General features: G+C 35.4%; 1 protein-coding gene across 1 annotated transcript in view; it reads left to right on the plus strand.

The window, feature by feature from the left end:
- PIGN (phosphatidylinositol glycan anchor biosynthesis class N) overlaps positions 1-22549 on the plus strand; it is a gene marked incomplete in the record, with an annotated part of 157832 nt that overhangs the window by 51796 nt on the left and 83487 nt on the right. The window contains 2 exon segments of the mRNA XM_072411829.1: positions 523-578; positions 17439-17517. Of these exon segments, the coding sequence (XP_072267930.1) occupies positions 523-578; positions 17439-17517 (135 nt within the window).

Below are 22549 nucleotides of genomic sequence, written 5' to 3' on the forward strand. Positions count from 1 at the left end.
AAGTAAAAAAATATGCCCCTGTACCTCTGCATTCGGACCATAAGACGCACCCTGATTTTCCCCCCACTTTAGGAGGAAAAAAAGTGCGTCTTATGGTCCGAAAAATACGGTAAGTAAATGTATATTTAAATGCAAGCAACATGTGTGCCTGAATGTCACCTGGTATCTTGAGCTTATCACTTTGCTGTTTCTCTGTTAACTGTTTAGTAGAAGGCTGGGGTGGGTCTAGAAAGACTTGGGCTCAGAAGATATTGCTTGATTGCCGACTAATGCCGACTAATGATGCCGACTATCAAACGGATTTCTTCTATCTGCAGAAAAGTTTTGTCCTATTATGATTACAGTCCTGCTTTAACACATAGGTCTGTAGGTAGGTGTGCTCTATAAACAATTGCATTTAAGTTTTCTGTCCATTTTTTTTACAAGGTTTATTTTTTGGGTATATTGTGATGGAGGATACTCATTAAAAATCTTGCAGGTCTGTATCACTAAATAAACTAAAACAAAATATTTATTTTCCAGGTCAAGATGGCACAGAAAAAAGAAACTACCCTGTCTTTTCTATTTTCATCATTTAGGTAAGTGAACTAGATAATTTAAAAAGTGCTATTTTATTCAAAACTATTTGGGTATTTTCTTGGTTATATAAAAAATTGAAGCATTCCTAAAAAACAATAATGGCATTATAAGTAACGACTTCATGAATAATTTCCCTTATAGGATATTTTAAACAGGTAATTGAAAACTTGTAGCTCTACCTGTAGCCTCATACAACTATAGCTAACTTTTGGTAACCACATAACTGGGATGCTGACAAATGCGGTTAGCTTGACAGCATGAAATGGTGAAACCAATACTTGTGATACCTGACTAGTATCATCATGTCTACAGCAACCATACTTGGAAGTCTATGGCTGGTTTATAAATTTCTGGTGAATTTATAGAAAGAAAGCAGACAGGAAGAGAATTTTAACTCCAACACTTTAGATTTCTGTAATGTTGATGTTATGATGTTTATGAATGCCCAGATAATATAAATATAGGATAAAATGATTTACTTTTGCATGAAGCATTCCAACTTTTCGTTTGATGATCAAACTTTACATCTTCCACATATACAGATAATTTTGTAAATACCAACATTTATCATTTCCATTTTGGTTTGTAGCCTGGAGTTCTTTAAATTTTGAATCTGCCATTAGGTTTCCTATCAAAGCACTGCAGCTGTTGAATGACAGTAATTTGCCAGTGTGGCACTTTACTGTTTGAAAGCTCCCTGAAGTGTAGCTTTTATTACTTCTTCCTAAAAGGTTCAAACCTTAAAAACAAATTTTGTCTATGAAAACACATCTTGCAAAAGTATACAAGATGATAACCTATATACCGCGGAAAATTTACCATTACATATTTGCTATTGATTTGAAATCACTCATGTTTGCTGATGACAAAGCTGTATAGTAATAAGAAAACTTTTAGGCTATTCAGTGACCTATTACAGAAAGATCCTTACAAGTTTGCAACATGGGCAGTTAGATTGGATAGATGTAGGTTTAACAGTTAGATATAACAACTGTAAAATACTTGGAGATATTCATTAAGAACAAAGAACTTAACCGAAAGCTAAAGTAGCAGAAGTCAATAAAAGACATAATGATGTTAAAATCAAAAGTTAAAACGCATAGTTTTCATATAGTATAGTAAAAAAAAGGAAATTTAAAAAAAAACCAGCCACCTGATGAATTTAAACCTAACAAGTGCAATGTACATTGGGATGAGTATTATACCAAGCGCAAGCTATACCACTGTAGGATTTGGCTCTTTGAACTAAAATGGAACTAATCAGTTTCTGATTTAGGTTGCACAAAATATATTTGAAAGCTATAGCATAAACCTGTAAGTCTCCTTTCTATTGAGTTGTCCAATACTAATTTATAACTGTGCCAACAATTATATATAGTTTTTCTTTACAGCTAATATATCCACAATTCTGATAACTAAAATATATTAAATAAATAAAATATTTAATATGAAAATATTTTCTTTCAACAGATATATTCAGCTGCTTTTACTTAACAAGAATTTATAAAACTTTTTGTATGCAAATGCCTAATCTTTGTATACATTTTTAACTTAGATAAATGTATAGCTTTGTGGGGTTAGTGACACATATTACATTTTATTTTTGCACATCTGCACATTGTATTTTTTGGTTCCCAAACCTTTGTGATGACAGGTTGACTGCCCTTTTTGTATTTTGTTCAGTGTGTCATTTAAAGTGGAACTAAACTGAAAACAGCAAAAAAAAAATACACTTACCTCGAATCCAGCAGTGCCGTCCGATCGCTCCGGGGGTGTCCTGCATTGTGTCCTGCATCGTCCCGACATTCGTCCCCAAGCTGGTGCTCCAGGCGCCACCACCTTCTGCTCTCTTTTCTGGTTCTTCATCCTATGTCACCTGACCCGGAGGCGAGATCGGGTGACAAAGGATGAAAAAAAAAAATTTCTGATCTCACTGCGCATGCGTGAGATCAGCAAATATTTCTGTTTGAGCAAAAAGGCTCCTTCTGCGCATGCCCAAGCTGCTTAGGCATGAGCGGAAGGAACACCCAGGAGCCTTCCAGGATTCCTGACGTAGGTATCCCGGGAGGCTTTGCACTCCCATTCATTCTGGATCGCCTAGGCGGTCGAGAATTAGGGCGGTGCTGTACCCTTTTTTATTTCACAAAAAAAACAACAGAATTTTTACCTTACAAAGGTTGTCTATCCTTTTATGTAAAGTGAAATTTGAGTTCTGAGTTTAGGTACGCTTTAAGCCATATTTGCTCAGTTGCAGTTGAGTAACTTTTAAATTAGGCAGGTGTCATTGGTATATTTTACAACAGTATAAACACAAACAGTCCAACTGGTAATGGTGACTTTTACAGTAAGCACACATGTAAGGATAGTAACATGTTAGTTATCATCAGTAGGAAACCAATCATGTAAGCAAATTGGCTGCAGAAGAGTAAATCATTGTGAGAGGGAGCCTGTCCTGCTGATTGAAAAAGGTTAGTAGTGTCATTTACCAGAGACACTTGACAGGTGTAGGGTAAAGAAAGAAAAAACTACAAAGGGGAGGAGAAAGCCAACAGATAGTAAAGGTACATAAGGGTAAAGAAATATGGCATCCTAGTGGAAAGCACAATCCATTGATGTTGATGCTGTTCAGTTAGGTATAATGAAAAAACAAGCACCCTAAAAAATTGAGGATGAGTGAAATTCAAAAAGATAATCCAGCTGCTCCATGTGGTGAAAGTTTGTAAGAATTCCACCTTCAACATTCAGTGGATGACCTGTGCAACCCATTCATTGATTGGACTATTGCAGTTGGCCAGTTCCTGGATAAAAGCTGCTAATAGTAGCAATTTGAGTATTTTTTTTTTTTTGCATGATGTAAAGAATAGCTTTAGTATTTTAGAATTAAGGGCAAATGTAGGATGACTGTTGTTACATGACTGATAGTCCTCTTAAGGGGACCTTAGCATAGCTAATAAACTTTTAGAGGACAAATTTGAGGTCTGCATTTATATATTAATCATTTTATCCTGTCTAGGAGTGTGCTAATGTTTTTATGACATACACTGAATCAGCATTTCTTTATTTTATGTTCAGGATGACATAATTGAATTGCCATAATGGCTCCTACCAGTGCATTAAGGAGGTAATGGTATTGTTGGTTAGTGTTTTGCAATTTGTCAAATGTAGATAGTGAAGTCAGCATGAAAACATTTTTGAATACTTGTTTGAGATGTCATGTTAATGAAAAGTACAATATGAATCCATCAGCACCTGCAAATAACTTTGAATTGAACTATTGTAACCCTCCACTTTATTGCTGACATATTCATTTTATCATTCTCTTCAACATGAGTGGCAAAGAAAATTGTTTAACTCCTCTGCGACAAGAGGTCCTGGATGCCTAGATACCCAGGACAAATTTATTGGTGTCAGCTTGTGTCTTTAAATAAATAGTAATATTCTGTAAATAAATGTCATCATGCATACTGCCAGGACATACATGCATACATAAATAGCAATTGTGTAGCAAATATCAGGAATCACTGTCACACCAGAGTGAAATGAAGATTTTTAAAGCCATCTGTTATGGTTAACTCTAAATTAGTGAGCATCACCTATGGCCAGTTTTTGGTATTGTAATCTTTTGTTGCCATTTCACACATTATTTCAAGGCTCAACATATTTGGTAACCACATAAAGTTAAGGACATTGATTAACATATTCCCAGCAGGTGGCATTAGATTGTAGGAGGAAAGAAAAAAGTTAATAATAGGTTAAATACATACTCAAAAAAAGTCTAATATAGATTTATTCAGTTTTGTTAAAGTAAATCTAAAGCCTAACTGTATATTATGTAGTTTACTAAAATACTATGAATCATAAACCAATTTCATATGTATTTTTATTTGAAAATGTTTTCACATTGTTTTCATTGTTTTATCATCTCAGTGCTACTGAACACATCCAGTCTTCTCCAGCTTTCTTTGTGTCTTTCATGTCCTTGTTAGTATGGGCCTTAAAAATATTAAACATGACTTTTGAAATTTTATTAATGAAGTTAAAAATGTTATGAGATTTTGGGTTTCATTTATTTTAGTAAAAAAAAAAAAAAAAGGAATTTGCTCTGACTGCTAGATAACTTTGTTTGGTCTGTTGGCCCATGACGCCTTCCCTATTTCTGTTTATTTGGGTGAAGAATTTCGGCTGGGGAGGCAGGATGCCTGATAAAAAATAATTCCTTTGATATAGCAACATGACATTTGCCTGTTATACAGCCAAAGTGACTTTTTCTTTTTAGTGACTGCACTTTATATATTTGCTTTTTAATTTTGTCTGCTTCACATCGTTTGATACTCGGGCATGAGCAGAAGGAGCAGCCAAGAGCCTCCTGGGATTCGTGGAGATATCCCGGGAGGCTTTGCCCTCTTATTTATTGTTGATTGCCTAGGCTGATCGAGAATTAAGGGGCCGTGCTGCCCCCCCGTTTTTTTTTTTTTAAAAGGGTGTTGGACTTAAAAAAAAAAATACAAACAAACAGAATTATTACTTTAATTGAAGGGTTGTCTACCCTTTTATGTGAAGTAAAAATTCTGTTTAGGTACGGTTTATTGTAATTACTAAAATGTCAACGGGAAATACTGAAATTTGAACAACTCTTCTTTTGGTGCATCTATATATTGTTTTTATAATATAATATATACTAGGAACAGTGTGGCTTTTAGTTTTTTTGTTCCTAGTAGATCTTACTTGAAACTGAAAGAGCTTTCCAACATTGGCCATAGAAACTGGAGGGTGGTCAGATATTCAGACATTGTTGATGTGAGAAACTTTTATCCAAGGATTATAGGCACATTATTCCTATGCATATCGCTAGGAAAAACTAAATTTAGTGTAAGAAAGAGAATGCAAATATAATTTTTTTTCTACACATCATTGGGGAGCTTTTAGTTCATTTCTTGTTCTGCAAACTGCTAGTATAGGAATAAAGTAATGTCCGAGTTGTTAGAAACTGTCATGGCTGCAGTGTTCTGGTATATAGATAGAAACATTTTTAAAGAGGAAGTAAACCCAAAACTACCCAAAACAACAAACACACTTACCTTCAATCCCGCCGAACAGTTGATCTGTCGGTGGTGTCTTCCATTGGGTCCTGCATCGTCCCGCTATCTGTCTTTGGGCTGGCACACCAGGCGCCGCCATCTTCTCCTCTTCTTCCAGGTTCGTCTTTCTACGTCATCCGACGCAGGCGCAAGATCAGGTGACGTAGATTGGGGAAAAAAATTTGTTGGAATACTCAGCTCAAGAGTCTGGCATCTACTTACTACTTCTCTGTGCTGGTATTTTGATATTTCACCTAGAAGTGCTAATTAAAAAATGAAAACAGTCTAAAGATATTTATTACAGGTTTGCATACCGCCAATACACATTTTCTATTTTATTACAAGAATTGTAAGAATTTTATTGAAGTATTAGTTTGTACACAAAATCAAAATCCATTTGTTCTTGTTTAATGGAGACATCCAAAAAATATTTTAGCATATTATTTTTAACCACAGTTTGCTTTTGTCAGTAGCAATACAGGAGAAACGTTTAATTTATCTGGCATTTTTTTTATAGGCCAGATAATTTATCACAATATCCTGCTTCAGACAGCTGCACCAAACATTAGGAAGACCAAATAGTTGGTGACTGTGTTCCTCCATTTTAAATTACTTTAAATTGTTTAGACCTTGAAAGTAATCCTTCAGCTTTCAGGCAGTAAGTTCAATTTTAAGAGTGCATGCCTCACTGACTCTATTACTTTTAGGCTGTTCCTAGGCCACATTGTGCATCATTTGCTAAGATAAGTTATAACCATGACTTCCCCAGAGTTCATTTCAGTAGCTTAGCCTGGAAAACTTGCCGGTGTCACAATGCTGTAATAAAATGAAACTGCTGAAAGTTTTGGAGGTATTGAGGAACTGCTTGGTAGATAACAAAATTTATATTGTCTTTTTGTTTGTCCTTAGTATATAGTTGTCCTATAACAAACAAATATTTGGTAGGAGTCTGATAAGTTCTCCATACAAATGGTCCAACTGGTAATAAGTGTATACTGTGCTAAAACTTGAAAAATGTTTACTCTCTTTTTTTTTTTTAAAGGACAAATGTCTTTCATCTAGCTAAAAAAAAAAGTTGAGAATTTTTCAAGGTGTTGCAGAGATTTTTTTAGTGGTTTTTAAGGGCCTGTTTTTTTCACTGCAGTGTTTTTGTGCACTGCCATGCATCTGTATTAATTAGAGTGTTAAGATGCCAAAAAAACGAATGGTACTGCAGTGCACAAGCACAAATATGCTCATAATCACATGCTCCTGCAAAACATAAATGTGTCTTTTCTTGTCTAATAAACTGAAGACCTAAAACAGTCTTAATTCTAATATATCTATTTTTTGTTGTTGGATTTAGTGCCTTTTCTGCACTGAAGTCAGGTGGTCTTCTTTTCCTGTGTGTTGCTTTCCACACCAAGCATTTGAGGCCTAATTGTTTTCTTTAATCCCACCTATGTTCCTGGCTGCTTACATCCTTGGGCCCTTTCCTCCCATCTTCACTTTACAGCCTAGTGCTTTCACCTATTGACTGCCTCATGTGTTATTCATTTATTTATGAGTGTTAGTCCAGCTTACCCCACGTGCTCTTGGGGAGATTAGTTAATACAAAGCAGGGGTGGCTAGGGTTTTCAACTATCTTTAAGGAAGTGTTGTAAAACTAATGCAGTGTTTTTTTAGGCAGTGTCGAAAGCAGCTATAACTGCATTCTGAAAATTAAAATTAAATTTACAACTTCTGTTTAAAGATTTTGGCATTTTCCCGTATTCACTAACTTTTCTGTAAACTTATTCCTACTTTTTGTATGTCTTCCTATTCTGTTTAGATAAATATTTATCATATAATATACATTTAATATATTAACTTTATTTATATATTTTTTATTTATAACATTTAGATAAGTATTTATTGGAGGCCAGAATCAAGTACACATTTTTCAAGTTTGTTGCAAACAATATTATTATTTTTTAACTTTCAAAATTGTTTCTATGAAAGTAAATCTGAAAGTAAAGCAAAAATGGCAGTAGCCTTCACAGTTATACAGTTTGCAGTTTTAAACCAATATTTAAATAATTTATTTAAAATTTTACCATTTCATTTACATAGCAAATGTAAAACAATTTGGTAGAAAATATTTATGTAACACCAGAGGTAACTTTCTTTAGTTGCATACTAACTTACAGGTATTGTTGTGCTGTGCCGAGGCTCAGGCATGACTTTTTTTTTGAATCACTTTTGATTGCAATTGCTGAATCACTTGGCATACGTTCAATAACATGCTTCACCAGACCTCTTCTTTACTAACTTTAACTATTAACATCTGTTGTTTGGTATCTGATCTTCAAATAGGGAAATATTATTTGCAGGCTTGTCTGTTTTTTACCAGTGCTAAATCATGGCATGTTTTATGACAAGGAATGCCTTAATGTTTTTTATAAACAAGTGTCTATAGCAACGAAACATAAAGGTTATCTCAGGAATAATCTGAACACAATAAAGTGATTTAACTATAGGTAAAAAATCCAACATAAATATAGTTTGAAGATTTTTTGTGGCTTTATAGTGGGTAATTATTACTGCTACAAAAGTATAATGAGTCGGATTTATTTACATAAATGAGATCATACATTGATCCATCACTTCTTAAAGGTTCTTTAATTTCCTTGCAGTTAATGGAATTGTGTAGTTTATTTTTGTAGCTACAGTTAGGTCCATAAGTATTTGGACAGAGACAACGTTTTTATAATTTTGGATCTGTACATTACCACAATTAATTTTAAATGAAACAACTCAGATGCAGTTGAACCGCAGACTTTCAGCTTTAATTCAGTGGGTTGAACAAGAAGAAAAATGTGAGGAACTAAAGCTGTTTTTTTTAACACAATCGCATCATTTCAGGGGCTCAAAAGTAATTGGACAAATTATAAAGCTGAAAATAAAATGGTAATTTCTAATACTTTGTTAAAAAGCCTTTGCTGGTAATGACAGCCTGTAGTTCTGAACTCATGGACATCACGAGATACTGGGATTTCTCCTTTTTAATGCTCTGGCAGACCTTTACTGCAGCGGCTTTCAGTTGCTCTTTGTTTGTGGGCTTTTCTGTCCGAAGTTTAGTCTTCCAACAAGTGAAATGCATTCTCAATTGGGTTCTGATCAGGTGAGTACACCATTCAAGAATATTCCACTTCTTTGCTTTAATAAATTCTTGGGTTGCTTTGGCTGCATGTTTTGGGTCATTGTTCATCTGTATGTATCTGTTTATGAAACACCTCCCAATCAACACTGCCTCTGCCATGTTTTACAGATCATGTGGTATGCTTTGGATCATGAGCTGTTCCATGCCTTCTCCATACTTTTTTCTTGCCATCATTCTGGTAAAGGTTGATCTTGGTTTCATGGCTTGTTTCACCAGCATGGAGAGCTCCTTTGACCGCATGTTGTCTGTCCAAAGCAAAATCTTCCACATACAAGCACCCCCCCCCAAATCAACTCCAGGCCTTTTATCTGCTTAATTGATAATGACATAATGAAAGTTTTGGTTCAACATTTCATACATGCAGAACCCTAGGTAAATATACACTCCTGTCATACTGCTACATACTTAGGCCTGACATTACATACAGGAGGTATAGTATACATACTCAGTGGTTCTGTTTTTTATCCAGGCATTGCAGGTGCAGCACTGGTCTTCAATTGGATAATATAATTACAACCTGCTTGTAATGTCTCAACACTCTCCTAGTCCCAGGTGCTGCTACAGAAAACCTGATAAAAAGTGTACCAATTCCAAAACGTTTCTTTCTACCCTCAAACAAATGCACAAGTTTGAGTGTTGTCAATGCAATAGGAAGCAAAGAAAGATCCAACTAGTCCTACAGTCCTACTCCTTTCCTTTTGACTGTACCAAAGGGTGTGTAGATGCAGTTAATTACTCATCATACTTCCTTATATTCATTGTGCCCCTTTGTAATTTAAGGTGACAGACAATCTATCTCTTCATCTTGGGCCATGATAGACATTGATCTACTTATCATGCATGATCCCTTCAGACTATTCTTAGTGAAGTGCAGCTACAGATTTTCCTACGCTTTGTATCATACTTACAACAAAATCGCAGCTTTTCCCCTACAGTTAGGTTACATTTTGTTTTCTATTTTAAGTATCATACGGGAAATCTTTTTTCTTTTATATCTAGATAAAATCCCATCAATGCAGTTCATGGCATGGTAATGTACTGTATAACATGGAAGAAAAATAAAACCAACCCTCAGTTTAGGTTGGAATGAATGGTTTTCCATATAATGCCATAAATAAATTGCATCTCTGAGGGGATGAAATCTTTGGACCAATTAAAGTTTAAAGCTGCGTACACACTTCCAATTTTTATCGTTGGAAATGAACGACGGACGAACGACCGATTGGCAAAAAATCGTTCGTAAAAAAGTAACCAACGACGCCGATGAACGAGGATAGTCGTTTGAAATGAACGACCGGACCGGTGGATCAGATTGGACGACGATCGTTGACCATCTATCGTGTGTACGGTCGTTCAGTGATCGTCCATGGTCTGAGCATGCGCAGTGAACCAACGTTCGCTCACTTTCTGTGGTGCACGTCACTTCCTGTATTGTTCAAACGATCACATCTATCGTGTGTACAATATCTTTGAACGATCGTGTCGTTATCTGTATGTACAGGATCGGTGCCATACGATCGTTCGCAGATATCGTGCGGGATCGTTCGTCGTTCGTTTACCAACGATAAAAATTGGAAGTGTGTACGCAGCTTTAGTCTCAAACACAACAGTACTAAACATTTTTTTTTTTTTTTTTTTTTTTTTTTTTTTAAAGACGGGGACTATGCAGCAAATAATACATCCTGTATACAGCTGTCTCCGTTCCGTATCCATCAGTGTTTGTGTTATTGCAGAGTAATTCCTGGCTCATTCCATTCGCTCTGCTACAGTAGCCAGCTGCCTTTTTGATTGCTTAGCATCATTACCCCTTTTTGTCATTAGTCTAAACAGAACATCCAGGGACATATCTGTAACATAAGAGCTGTATAGTACATTGAGACATTTGTTCTGTTTCCAGCTTTTAGCTGTTTTCGGTCTTTGGGTTTGGAAAGTGCTGCATAAACAGAACTGCCAAGACACTGATTGCCTATTCTCTTTACCAGTGACAGATAGGAATCACAAGCCTCTCTGGCAGGTCTGCTTCTTTTGATTGCTATGCTATCTCTAGTTCATCAGCAGCACATCGAAATGCTTTTCAAACACAATGCTGGCCTCGTTGATGCAATATGGATGTTTATGACCTCCTAAAAGAGAAACAGAATTTGCCAAAAATTTTAAATAATTTGAAACATTTTCATTAAAGTTATTGTCTAGTTTAGGTTACACTTAAATTTTGTCTGTTAAATAATTTTCTTCAACTGTTGTATGATTGTACAACAAGCATTTGGCAGTATATGTGTTGTTTGTTTATGTGCATTGTACATATATATTTTTTTGTATTTGTACTGAATCAATATTTGAGGCATAGTGTAAAGTGTATTTCAAGTTTAGGTCCTACAATGCATTAGGGATAATGCACACTGACAGTTGCAGTGCGTTTACTGCAAACTTGGTGAAGCTCTACATGTAGCATCTTCCTTTGGCAGCCCCATAGGGATTGCATAGGGGCAACAGTGAGCAAAAGTGGGCCTATGAAATTTTACAACCCTTAGGCTTCAGAAATATGCCCTAAAAACATGAAGAAAGGCCATATATCTATTGGAACTGCCCTATCACTATTGTCAAAATTTATGCCGGAAGCTCCTGCAGAAAATAACAGGATTCAGTGTTCTCCCCAGAAATTTTTTTCAGCCGGGTGGTAAAAAAAAGTGGGCGGGGCTAGACACAGCAAATTTGGAGCTCCTAGTTATTTATGCCATAGGTATCCAGTAACCCCTGCTATTGTATCAGTGTTCTACCTGCCCCCTATACTTTGTTTCAACTTTCTAATGCCTGACTTGTTAGAATGTACTATTTTTTTCAATTTTTTTTTGTATTATGCCCCAACAGTCCAGTGCTGTGTATTTTAATCCAACACCCTTGAGTTCCATGTTTTATTAGTGTAATACCTTGTAGTAGTGTAATATTGTGATCAATGTGCTTTAACAATAGCATTAGCATTAATAGAACATAAAAACCTCTGCCCATCAAATTGTCCGCTTCCCAACCTTGAACCCCAATTTCTCTAGAACAGAGAGGTGCAGATAAACAGAATCATAGATACAAAAGGGGGACACTTGTTGCTAACACCTCCCAAAGTTTCATCCCCATGACATCATTACATAAACTCTGCCCATCAAAACATGCTGCCCTGTTACCCATGACTTACCCTACCAGTACCTAAACCCCAATTTCGTTTTGACGGGCAGAGTTTTTTTATGTATTAATGATGCCATTGTGATAAAACTTTAGGGGGTGTTATTCACAGATGTTCCCCACACATTTTAGATTTCCTACACCTCCCCATTCTACAGAAATTGGGTTTTCAGTGTAACAGGGCAGTGTGTTTGCCATGGTAATGAAATTTTAGTGTGGGGGGGGGGGGCTATCAATAATTGGCCCCCCCCCCTTGCACCTACATTTTCGGCTTTGTACACTGCACCATTCTAGGGAAAATTGGGGTTCAAAGAAGAGAAACAGGTGGGTAACAAATTATAGTTATAGATTTGTGAGAGATATAAATACATTTAGGGGCCAATGCTACTTCCTATGTAAGTGGCCCTGGGGGTCCCCAATTTGCATTTTTGATTTAGGACTCCTAGACACATTTGCTTTTAATACTGCAACCCCACTGTTTTTGGGGTTGTATTTTCACAAGATTTTACAATTCTGATCCCCCATATCATGAAATTTGTAAAAGCTGGAAAGTGCTGAAATTGAATGGTGCTAACTGTAAGTGTTCCCTGTGCACCCTGAAAATTTAAAGTCATTATGACATACAGTTTAGGGGATATAAAGGTTTATACACAGAGAGCTTTAAGGCTGAGGAATGTGACATGCAGCATTTACACACTGCTCTGATGATGTCATTACACACGCCCACTGGGCAGAGACATTGTTTGCACAATGTTTCTTTTTTTTTTTTTTTCTCCTCGGCACAGCTATGAGATGGGGGAGGGGACAGCCTGTGATCTCCTCATATCTGTGCTGTGCTCTCCTCACTCCGCCTAGCTCTAATCAGCTATCAGCTCTTGTCAGCGGAGAACGGAGCGAGCAGAGCAGCCTCTCAGCTGTCCAGTCAGAGCTGCTAAAAATGTGCCGCGTGGAATAATCACAGCAGGTGGGCAGCCCGCCCCCCAAAAACGGGCTAGGGAGAACTGTGGGATTGGTCACTGCAAGTGTTACTGAATAATTGGTATATTTTATTTATTCCGTTTCATATATATGTTAATCACATGGATGACTTTGGTTCTGCATATGACATCAGCTAAACCAGACTTAAAAGTAAAAAAATAATATATTTCTAAAAAAATTAAAATTTGTTCCTGTTGTATCTTTTCTTCTCATTTCCCATCGGCTATGTTAATTTTATTTACTTATTTTTTTACTGTTAATATGTATGTTTTATTTTCTTTACTATTTTTTTACTTAAATGCATTGTTTTGATTATAGTGTCCTATCTCAAATCCTAGGTTTTTCTAAAATTGCAAGAGCAAATAAGCTGGCAATTGTGAATACTTTCTGTCCACATGGAGGCTTTAGGGATTTCTATAGTGGTGCCTCCCAGTTACTTATCAAAAAATTTTAATAATCTCTTTGCTATATTAAAATTTTTAATTTATTTTAATTTCACCTGCACAGCTTTATAGATAAAGTGTATATTTTTGACATGTTTTGTTGGTACTACTGTTTCTACATTTTTATTTTTTGCAAACATACTTTACCATTTAAAGGGCTACTCTAGCTAGAGTAATAGCTTATTCATTTTTTAAATTTCATATTAGATGTTATGTCAATATTATTACAAAAAATAAAATACTAGGAATATTTTTTAAGATCTAAAAATTAAATTAGCTGTGTTATTGTTTGTATGTTATACAAAGTTGTATGTTTAGAAAGACAAGATAGGTAATTATGTTTTTTTAAAAAACGTATTTAGCCTGATTCATTTCTATATTCAATAATTGTGTACAGATTTCATTTATAGTAATTGGGTAAATTGCAAACAAATTTTCATAACCCCATATCCTGAGCTGCACAGTGATATAAATTGAGAATGCAGGATGAGAGAATATGAGTTCATTGTTTAGTTGCAAGGAGTAATTCTGTAATAATGTGCTGCTTGATTAAATCTTATCATTTTCACACAAAAACAGTTGTTAAACAGTCATATTTTTCATAAACAAACATTTTATTGAATAATGTTAAGTTGTTTTTATTATTTACAAGGGATACTAAAAAGCATTATTTAAAAAAAAAAAGTTACATTTATCAGTTTAATAAATATGGTTCTTAGACAATAAGGTTCTTTCTCTGCGCTGTGTGTGGCTACTAGGGTATTTATACATTTTCTGTGAACTATAAGTAGATAGAGAATATCTATCTATCTATCTATCTATCTATCTATCTATCTATCTATCTATCTATCATTAGCCTTTGTACTCCTTAAATGTATAACCAATGTGCCATTGTTGTCTTTATTTCTCATAATATTTTCATGTAAAGTAAACTTTTTACACAGAAACATGTTCCCTGTGACTGTTGACACCCATTTGTTGCTGTTTCCCTAATGGCCACTGGCACCAATATTTCCTAGGTCAGGAACAGGGAACAAGCATGCAACAAATAAAGTCAATTTATAAAGCAGTACCTCTAGTTAAAAAAAAAATCACACTTACCTATAATCCTGCAGATCCCTCTTTGGCACTGGACAATTCCTTAATCCTGTCCCACGCCATCCTGGAATTTTTCTTTGTCCCAGCGTGGAGGAAGCGCTGTGCATCGCCATCTTCATTCTTCTTTTATGATCTTTTTGCCAAGTGACCCGATCTTGCGCTGCGCAGGTCCAAATCAGCAGCAGTGGCCAAGAGCCTCCCAAGATGTGTGACGTAGGTATCCTGGGAGGCTCTGCGCTACCATTCAGTCTTGATCGCTCTTGTGATCAAGACATGAAACAGGTGTTTCACTTTGTTGGTTTAGGTCCGCTTAAAGTTGGAATGCCAGACCTGCATCCCAAGTCAATAATTCAGAAAATGCAAAAGGATCATTGTGACAACCAGTAAAATATATTTCCCAAATGAGTCTAGCAATGGTAGATGCTGTATTTCTGTAATAAATATTTTTTAAGCTAAACTTATGAATCAGCTTTAAAAAAAACAGCTAAAGCAATTTTGATGAAACCAATATTACTTTAAGGGAGAATGCCAGTAAATTTGTTTTGAAAGTAGCATAGGCAGTCTATTCAGCCTACCATTCAATTCTTTAAAATTACTTAAGCTTGATGTTTAGTGGAACAAGGATTTTGTTTAAAATGTCAAAATGATTTCTCATTGATCTGTATATTTGTTCTGGGTTTCTAAAATCTCCCCACTATGCCTCGACTATATTATTTTGTATCTATGACAGAAAGAGAATACAGGGTTTTCTGTTCCATTACAGCAGTTAAGTTTTTCTATATTTTCTTCACACACATAATCAAGGGTAGTTTTAACAATTAAGTTTGACAACCTTATGAATCGGTTGTAATGCTATCAACAATAATTGCTCTAGATGAACAGACTTCAGGGGAGTCAGTATTAAACTACTGTCAAGCAAACGGATGATCCTTGGATTTGTTAATCTCATGTATACAAGTATGACATGTACGTGTTGTACGGTACATTGTAATTTGTTTTATGGCTCTGGTCCATTAAACTCTTCAACATCAGGCGAATGGACAGATCCTAGTGATGCATCCTTGATAAAAAGCACTATAAATGTAAAATAATCACAGGATGTTACAATGATATCTTGCGCTCCATGGTGCAGTTCTTCACTGTAATTTATGGGGTGTCATTCTAGATGAACATTGCTTATTTTTAGGTTTGGTGGTTTTTGCCCTATTAAAATAGAAGGAGTTACAGCTTGTGTAATTATTTAAAATATACAGGCCGGCAAAAACTTAATAGAAGCTTCTAAGCGTGAAAGTGTTACTACAGCATAAAAAAATCATTAGCGTTCAAATGGTTATTTGATTGACTCCCTGATTTGGAACAGAACGGCTGAGAAGGGGGAGAAAATTAGCTTTATGACAGCATATTTAGGACACCAGAAATTGATATAAAACACTGCATTCAGAAAAATTATAACTAAAACGCTGTAATTGAAGCGTTTGCTTCTGAATAATTCTATTTAAATTCCACAATTAAGCAGTTGATGTGTTTTATATATATATATATATATATATATATATATATATATATATGAAAAAGAAAATGTTTGTTTTTTTAAATCATTCAATTTGACACTACATCTTACATGCAGCTTACATGAACTCATGGTGGCAATGTTTTTTCCTGCTCTACTACTGACATTCTTATAGGCTTAAGGCGTTATACACCTTTATCTTTTTATAATTTTAGATTTAGTGTTTTTAATTTAGAGTTACAATTTTAGTTTAATTTACAGCTATTTAAAAAACTGGCTAAATATTTCAATACTTGGTTAATCACATTCAGAATTACTATATATTCTTTATACCATATAGAAAACTACAATAGAAATGGTATATTCTGTTAACGTGACTGGTTATTTACAGCAGTTTTTCATACTTACAACTCTGGGCCTGATCAAGTAAGTGTAGCAGGAAGGTCATCCCAGACACCAACACAACAGAAAGAAGCAGGAAGTGACTGCAGTAAGTAGGATCGGGTTGCAATCCATGTGAAAGCGTTAGATTAGATGGCAGTACTTTGCAATAAAGTTTTCTGTTATGGTTGCATATACTGAGTTTCACTAACTATGTGAAGTATGTTCGTTTATCCTCTGCAAAAAAGTTGCACAGGAAAATAAATAATCACTTTCTAGAAATGGGAGCGTGGAAAATGCTAAGCCCTGTGTAAGATAGACTAACACAGGATTTAAACAATGATCTTTATTCTGAAAGAAACACCTTGGAAATAGATGAACGTTATTTATATGCTGCTGTAAAGAGGGGCATTACAGAAAACTTTTGGCTTTGCACTGCAAGGACAGGCTCACTCCTAAAGAGTACTGTTTATCCTAGTTTTAGGTTAAACAAACAACAAGCTTGAAGTAGTTGATCTCGGCCCTCATGTTTCTGTGATGTGCAAAGTTGAGTGTCCATTACCAGGTACCACCTTGACTATACTATTCTACATGTTCTGAATCTGTTTTAGAAAGTATCTATGCAAAAGTTACATAGAGAACTCTTAGAATGCATTCAGCAAAAGTTGAGTGGTCTGGGAAGTAAATGGTTCTGTTCAGCAAAATGGGCAATCTTGATAAAGGGTCAACTGTAAGTGACATGTGCACATGCCTTTTCTACCAAAATGCTGTGACCGAGTCTATTCTCTTTTATTAAAGCAGAAATTTTTAAATTGGAAATGTGTCGCTAGAACAAGCCTCCCCCCCCCCTCATTTTTTTCTTTACAAAGACATTCGACAGGATAAGCCATCTATCACTGTGATTGCTTTTTGTTGCACACTTTGAAATGATTTCACATACATTGGTGGAATATATATAAGCTGTTTAACCACACTGTATCAATGTGAGCACCTTTCACATATGTTTGTATTTACAGTTTGCTTTCAGAGTCTAAGCAGCTTGACATTTTGAGGAAAACAAGATCTTACATTCAGGGAGGAAATTTCAAAGAAGCGGTAAGTTTATAATTACAAGGCAGCGTCAGTTTCTTATTTGAGTAATGTCTTTTATGTGTCCTTGTGTTTTCCTTGTTGTAAAGATTGGCATTTCAATCATAGGAAAACTCCTAGTGCAAATCTCTTTAGCACCAAATTACCAGAGCATTCAGAGCTAGATCTAGCAATTTGTATCACATGGGGAAAGTGGCATGTGATTTTTCTTCTTTTCCTCATTAACTGTTTGATCCTGATTTGCTAAGTTATGAATAAATGCTTTATGCTGACTAAGTAAAAACATTTCTATTAGTTCTTGATGCTTCTCCTTCTGCTGCACAAATAATTTTGATATTTTCAAGAAACAAACTGTGTTTTAATTCCAAAAGTTCAAAGGCAGAGATTACACACAAGATTTAAAATAAATTGGGGTATACATTTTTTTAGGTCAGGCCAGGGAACAATGACCTCATCGACCTGCTTCTTTTAGGTGTGTACCCTTCCATAATATGGAGGCCTGATAGTTCTGAATTTTAAATAATTACATCAGAGCTGGAAAGACCAGCTAGGCAGTAAAGCTCCCTAAGAGTCTGCACAGGACTGGTCTTGTGAAGTGGAAGAAGCCTGCAGGAGCAAATATTTAGGTTAATTTATCTCTTTTTTCATTCATTCACTGGGTTCGCATTCCTTGTAAACTTTTATTCTGTGTCTTTGCTGGGGAGAGTCATCTTGGCCACAAGTACTTGCTTGGGGAAAATCCCAAATTTTAAGATATTGGATGGACTAAGAATAGAATGAAAGTGCTCCAATGGGGATTTGATTGATTTCTTTTTGTGTCCAGAATGTCATTCTCTTCATTTAGAACATTTTGACAACTTTACTTTTTTTATCCCTTTTCTAACCATTTTCCCCCTATTTGTGGCCAGTTGTATTGGATGATAGGGTTCATTTAAAATTCAATTTAGCAGATTGCTTGCATTTAAATACATATAGAGTTTTTATCAGTCTAAAATTTAGTTAAAGCATGTTTCGCAAATGCATACCAAACTGATAATGAAAATTTCAGTTTCAAGGGATTTTGAATAGTTGCTGGGTTGGCATCCAGATCATTACATATAACATAAGGGCAAAAAGTGATCAGACAGCATTGCAAGATGTACAGGCAGTCCCTGGGTTACATGGGTTGCATATCAAAGCACAGCTTGCTCCTGGAGTTATTGAATGTTTAGGCTCCATAAGGATTTTTTTTTTTTGCTTTGTTTGTTATTAGCTCACAGTGAGGATTTTTTTTAACGTAACTGACACCATGCTGCCTAATAATATGTTGACACAAACTTCTGCCCTAATTGCATTTATTAAAATATTGTACCTGTTCTGACTTACATACAAATTCAATTTAAGAAAAAAGCTACAGTCTAGCTGCGGACTACCTGTAAATATGTTTGTGGCTGGGACAAGGCAAAGGAGACATAGATGTGGGCTAACTGATTACTATTGCAATTGCTTTTAAGGACAAATGATAAAGACAGCTGCATTGCAATCAATCATTGCAATCATCAGACATTGCAATCTGCATACTTTTTGTCTTCTTATGTTATGTTAGGTATAAAGCAATGCTAACTAATGACTTCAAATAAGCAGGTAGAATATTGAAAGATCTGAGGATCAGAGGACTTGTATAGTCTTTTGTTAGCAGATAGAACGCACGCATTATCTAGTTCTTGGAATTCCAATGGCTCAGTGTACATTTATGTATTCCTTTGTCTGATACTATAAGCCCTGATAAAGAAGGCACTGGGGAGTCCCCCAAAAATGCATTTATTTGATATTCAATCTTGCAAAAAAAAAAAAAAACTACTGAACTTTCTTTACTGTTTAAAAAAAAATAAATGTTAGAAGTGATAAATGACAACTATATCATTAGAAACAAATCCCAGTAATACTGATAATATAATTCAGATAAGTTCAAGATTTAGTAACTGCAGCAGTGTGCATTCTCTGTTCTGTTTTTTCCTTTTGTTTGTTTTTTTTTTTTTTTAAACCAGTGAAAGATGTGGTATACAAAGAGACAATCTAATAAATAGAATGTAGTTTCCCTTTTAAAAAGCATCTGAGAAAAATAAACCTTGATGCCCTTTTTTCTGATACAGAAAGTACATTATTGCATAAAGACCAACAATTAGGTTATTCTTTGCAGTAATTTATCATTCCTATCCACATTAAATCACTATTAGAAACCTTAATGACAAGGTAGAAATGCAGGACACAGGAGGAAGATAGGGACAAAACATTGATGGCTAAATGATCAGGTAATATTTTAATGAAAGCTTCAGAACAATTGAAAATAGATTAAAGCAATCACATTCACTGTAAAAGAAGTAAATGATTACTACTTGGAATAGAACACTCTGTATACCTCCGGAGCAGACGGGTCCTTCACCACTTTTTCCTCTGGTAAAACCTCAATTTGCCTGTGCCTCCCAACATGTTAAGGTTTATTTGAGAATTTAATAAATGTGTTTCGAAGTCCTAAAACTCTCCTAATTTCATTTAGCTTTATGGGGCCTGATTGTAACACTTAAAGACTTCACCTTTCAGGTAGAAGGTTTAACCCAGCTGATTTTTTTCGATAGAGTTGGCTTTGTTTATAGAGGTTGTAGAATACTAACTCAGTGTTTCCCAACCTTTCTTAGTCGCGGCACATATTTTACAATTAGAAAAATCCCACGGAACACCACCAAAAAGTCAGACACGTAAATTAGCTACCTGCTGCCATCTAGTGGAAGAGTTTTTTTTGGTTCTGCCTATCACTATACATCGCTGGTATAGACAAATGAAGACAAATTTTTTGCAGTAAATAAATCATTTTGGGACCAATTAACTGAAATTGGATAATTTCCCACGGTACACCCGAAGATCTCTCAAGGCACACTAGTGTGCAGCGGAACAGCTGTTGAAAAACACTGTACTAACTTATATAGTGGCAGAAAACTCTGTGTATCTATCCATGCTGTGTAAATAATTACAATAGTGAAATAGAAATTAATATAGACATGTACACATGCACTCAAAAAAACTACAAGAATCTGGACTACAATTTTGATCCTTTTAAAGTATAGCAGAGAAGTGTTTTCCATTAATGAGCATAGTTAAGTACAGATATTTGTCGACCACGACAAATGTCTACATTCTGTAAGCAGTCAGATTGCTGCTTGCCAAAAAAGTATTTATTTTAAACAGTTCCCATGTCTGGCTTATGCTGTGCGCTGCTTATCTTCCCTTTCACAGAACTGCAAATAAATTGCTCCTTATAGAAAGTTAAGGGAAGCTGGCTTAATAGGATAACACAGTCCAGCAATCCTTCCATGCAGGGAAATGTTGAATGCATTTATATTATAGATACTGTACATGGCCTACAAAAACTTTGCAGAAGGTATTTAAAGGGTGAAAATTCAAAGTAATAAAACCTTGAAATTCAATTATTAGCTCAAACTTTGAGCCAGTGTCTGTGCTTTACCATCTACATATTTCAAATTGTCTACAAAGGCAAATTTGAGTTCTTAATAAAGGTTATTTTTGTTGGTTCAACTGTGAACAGAACCGTGCATGTGTTGTGGTAGCCATGTGATTTGATGTTGTTTTGTCGATCTTGTCATATAGAGACTGATAAGATGGATTGTAGTCAAATTGTTGCCAAATGTTTCTCCTGACAGCAAATCGATCAAGTGTAGTAAAAATGCATCTGGCTATACATTGCACAGTGATGATTCTGCAAGAATGCTATTCAGCTTATGATGCCCCAGGCAAACATAACGTTAGGTGCAAAGGTAGCCATGTTTTCCATATGTGCATAAGCCAGTTATAGAAGCTCCATTTCCCCATACATGTTACACAATGTAAACCATAAGAGATTTTTCTTTTTTAAATTATTTATGGAATCTGTAAAAATATTATATTTATTGTAAGGTTTGAAAGGATTAAAAGAATAGACTGTATAAACAACTGATAGAATACACCAATTAATCTATATTTTCAAATAATTGCATCTTGTGATTTTTTTTTAATAATAAAATAAGTTTAAGGTTGCACTGAAGAAATGTCAAGTTCAGACAAAGAGTATAGATAAAGTTTAGAATGGGATAGGTATATAGTTATAAGGAAAGAAAATAGGGATGGGTAATAACGATAGACCAAGAGCCAATGTGTAATAAACAGAGGTACAGAGTGTACGGAATGCAGTACAAAACTGGGCATATCTTTTTTTACTACTGACATAAGCTGTTCGACTTGGCCCTCTTTATGTTCCTTTTTTTTTTTTTTTTTTTTAGTTTAAAAGAAGCTCCCACTGTAAATACAAACATAGGATATATGAAATTTACAGAGACAATAAATTTGAAGCAGTAACTCACCCTCCTATTTGTTTCTTCATTGTGTTAGCAGCACCCTAAATTGTAGTCACTCACAATGGGATTGATTTACTAAACCAGCAGAGACTGCTTAACAGCAAGTGATTGTTGGGGATTATTCTATGTTTACTTTGAATATCCAGTCATTCAGTTTGAATATCCAGTAGGATAGGAATAATTCTGTTAAATCATTCTATCTGGGTATTTCAAGTGAAAACATCTGCACCTTATCTACTCACATTCACTTTGAATTGTGAACATGTAGGAACCAAGAGAACAACTTGCCTTAACATTTTGGGGAGTTGCCTTTAGAGTATTCGTGTATAATTCATAGACATTTGCAATTAAAACATGATTTTAATCTAGGCAGTAGAAAGCAAAGCTGGAAATGTGCTCTTTCCTGCCTATTTGTATCAACCTGCTTTTTAGCAACCTGTGTGTTGGTCTCTAAAGCTACGTACACACGTCAGATTTTTATCGCCCGATAATTGGCCGATGCCGATTATCGGGCGATAAAAATCTGCCGTGTGTACAGTGGTTGTCGTGTCGGTGTCGTCCATCGTCCGGACGACCGACCTGCCGAATCCACGGACGATGGACGACAGCCGATCCTAATGAAAGGGAAGGGGAGAGCGCGCAGCAGGGTGCCG

This window comes from Pyxicephalus adspersus, chromosome 5 (assembly GCF_032062135.1).
Source record: "Pyxicephalus adspersus chromosome 5, UCB_Pads_2.0, whole genome shotgun sequence".
NCBI lineage: Eukaryota > Metazoa > Chordata > Amphibia > Anura > Pyxicephalidae > Pyxicephalus > Pyxicephalus adspersus.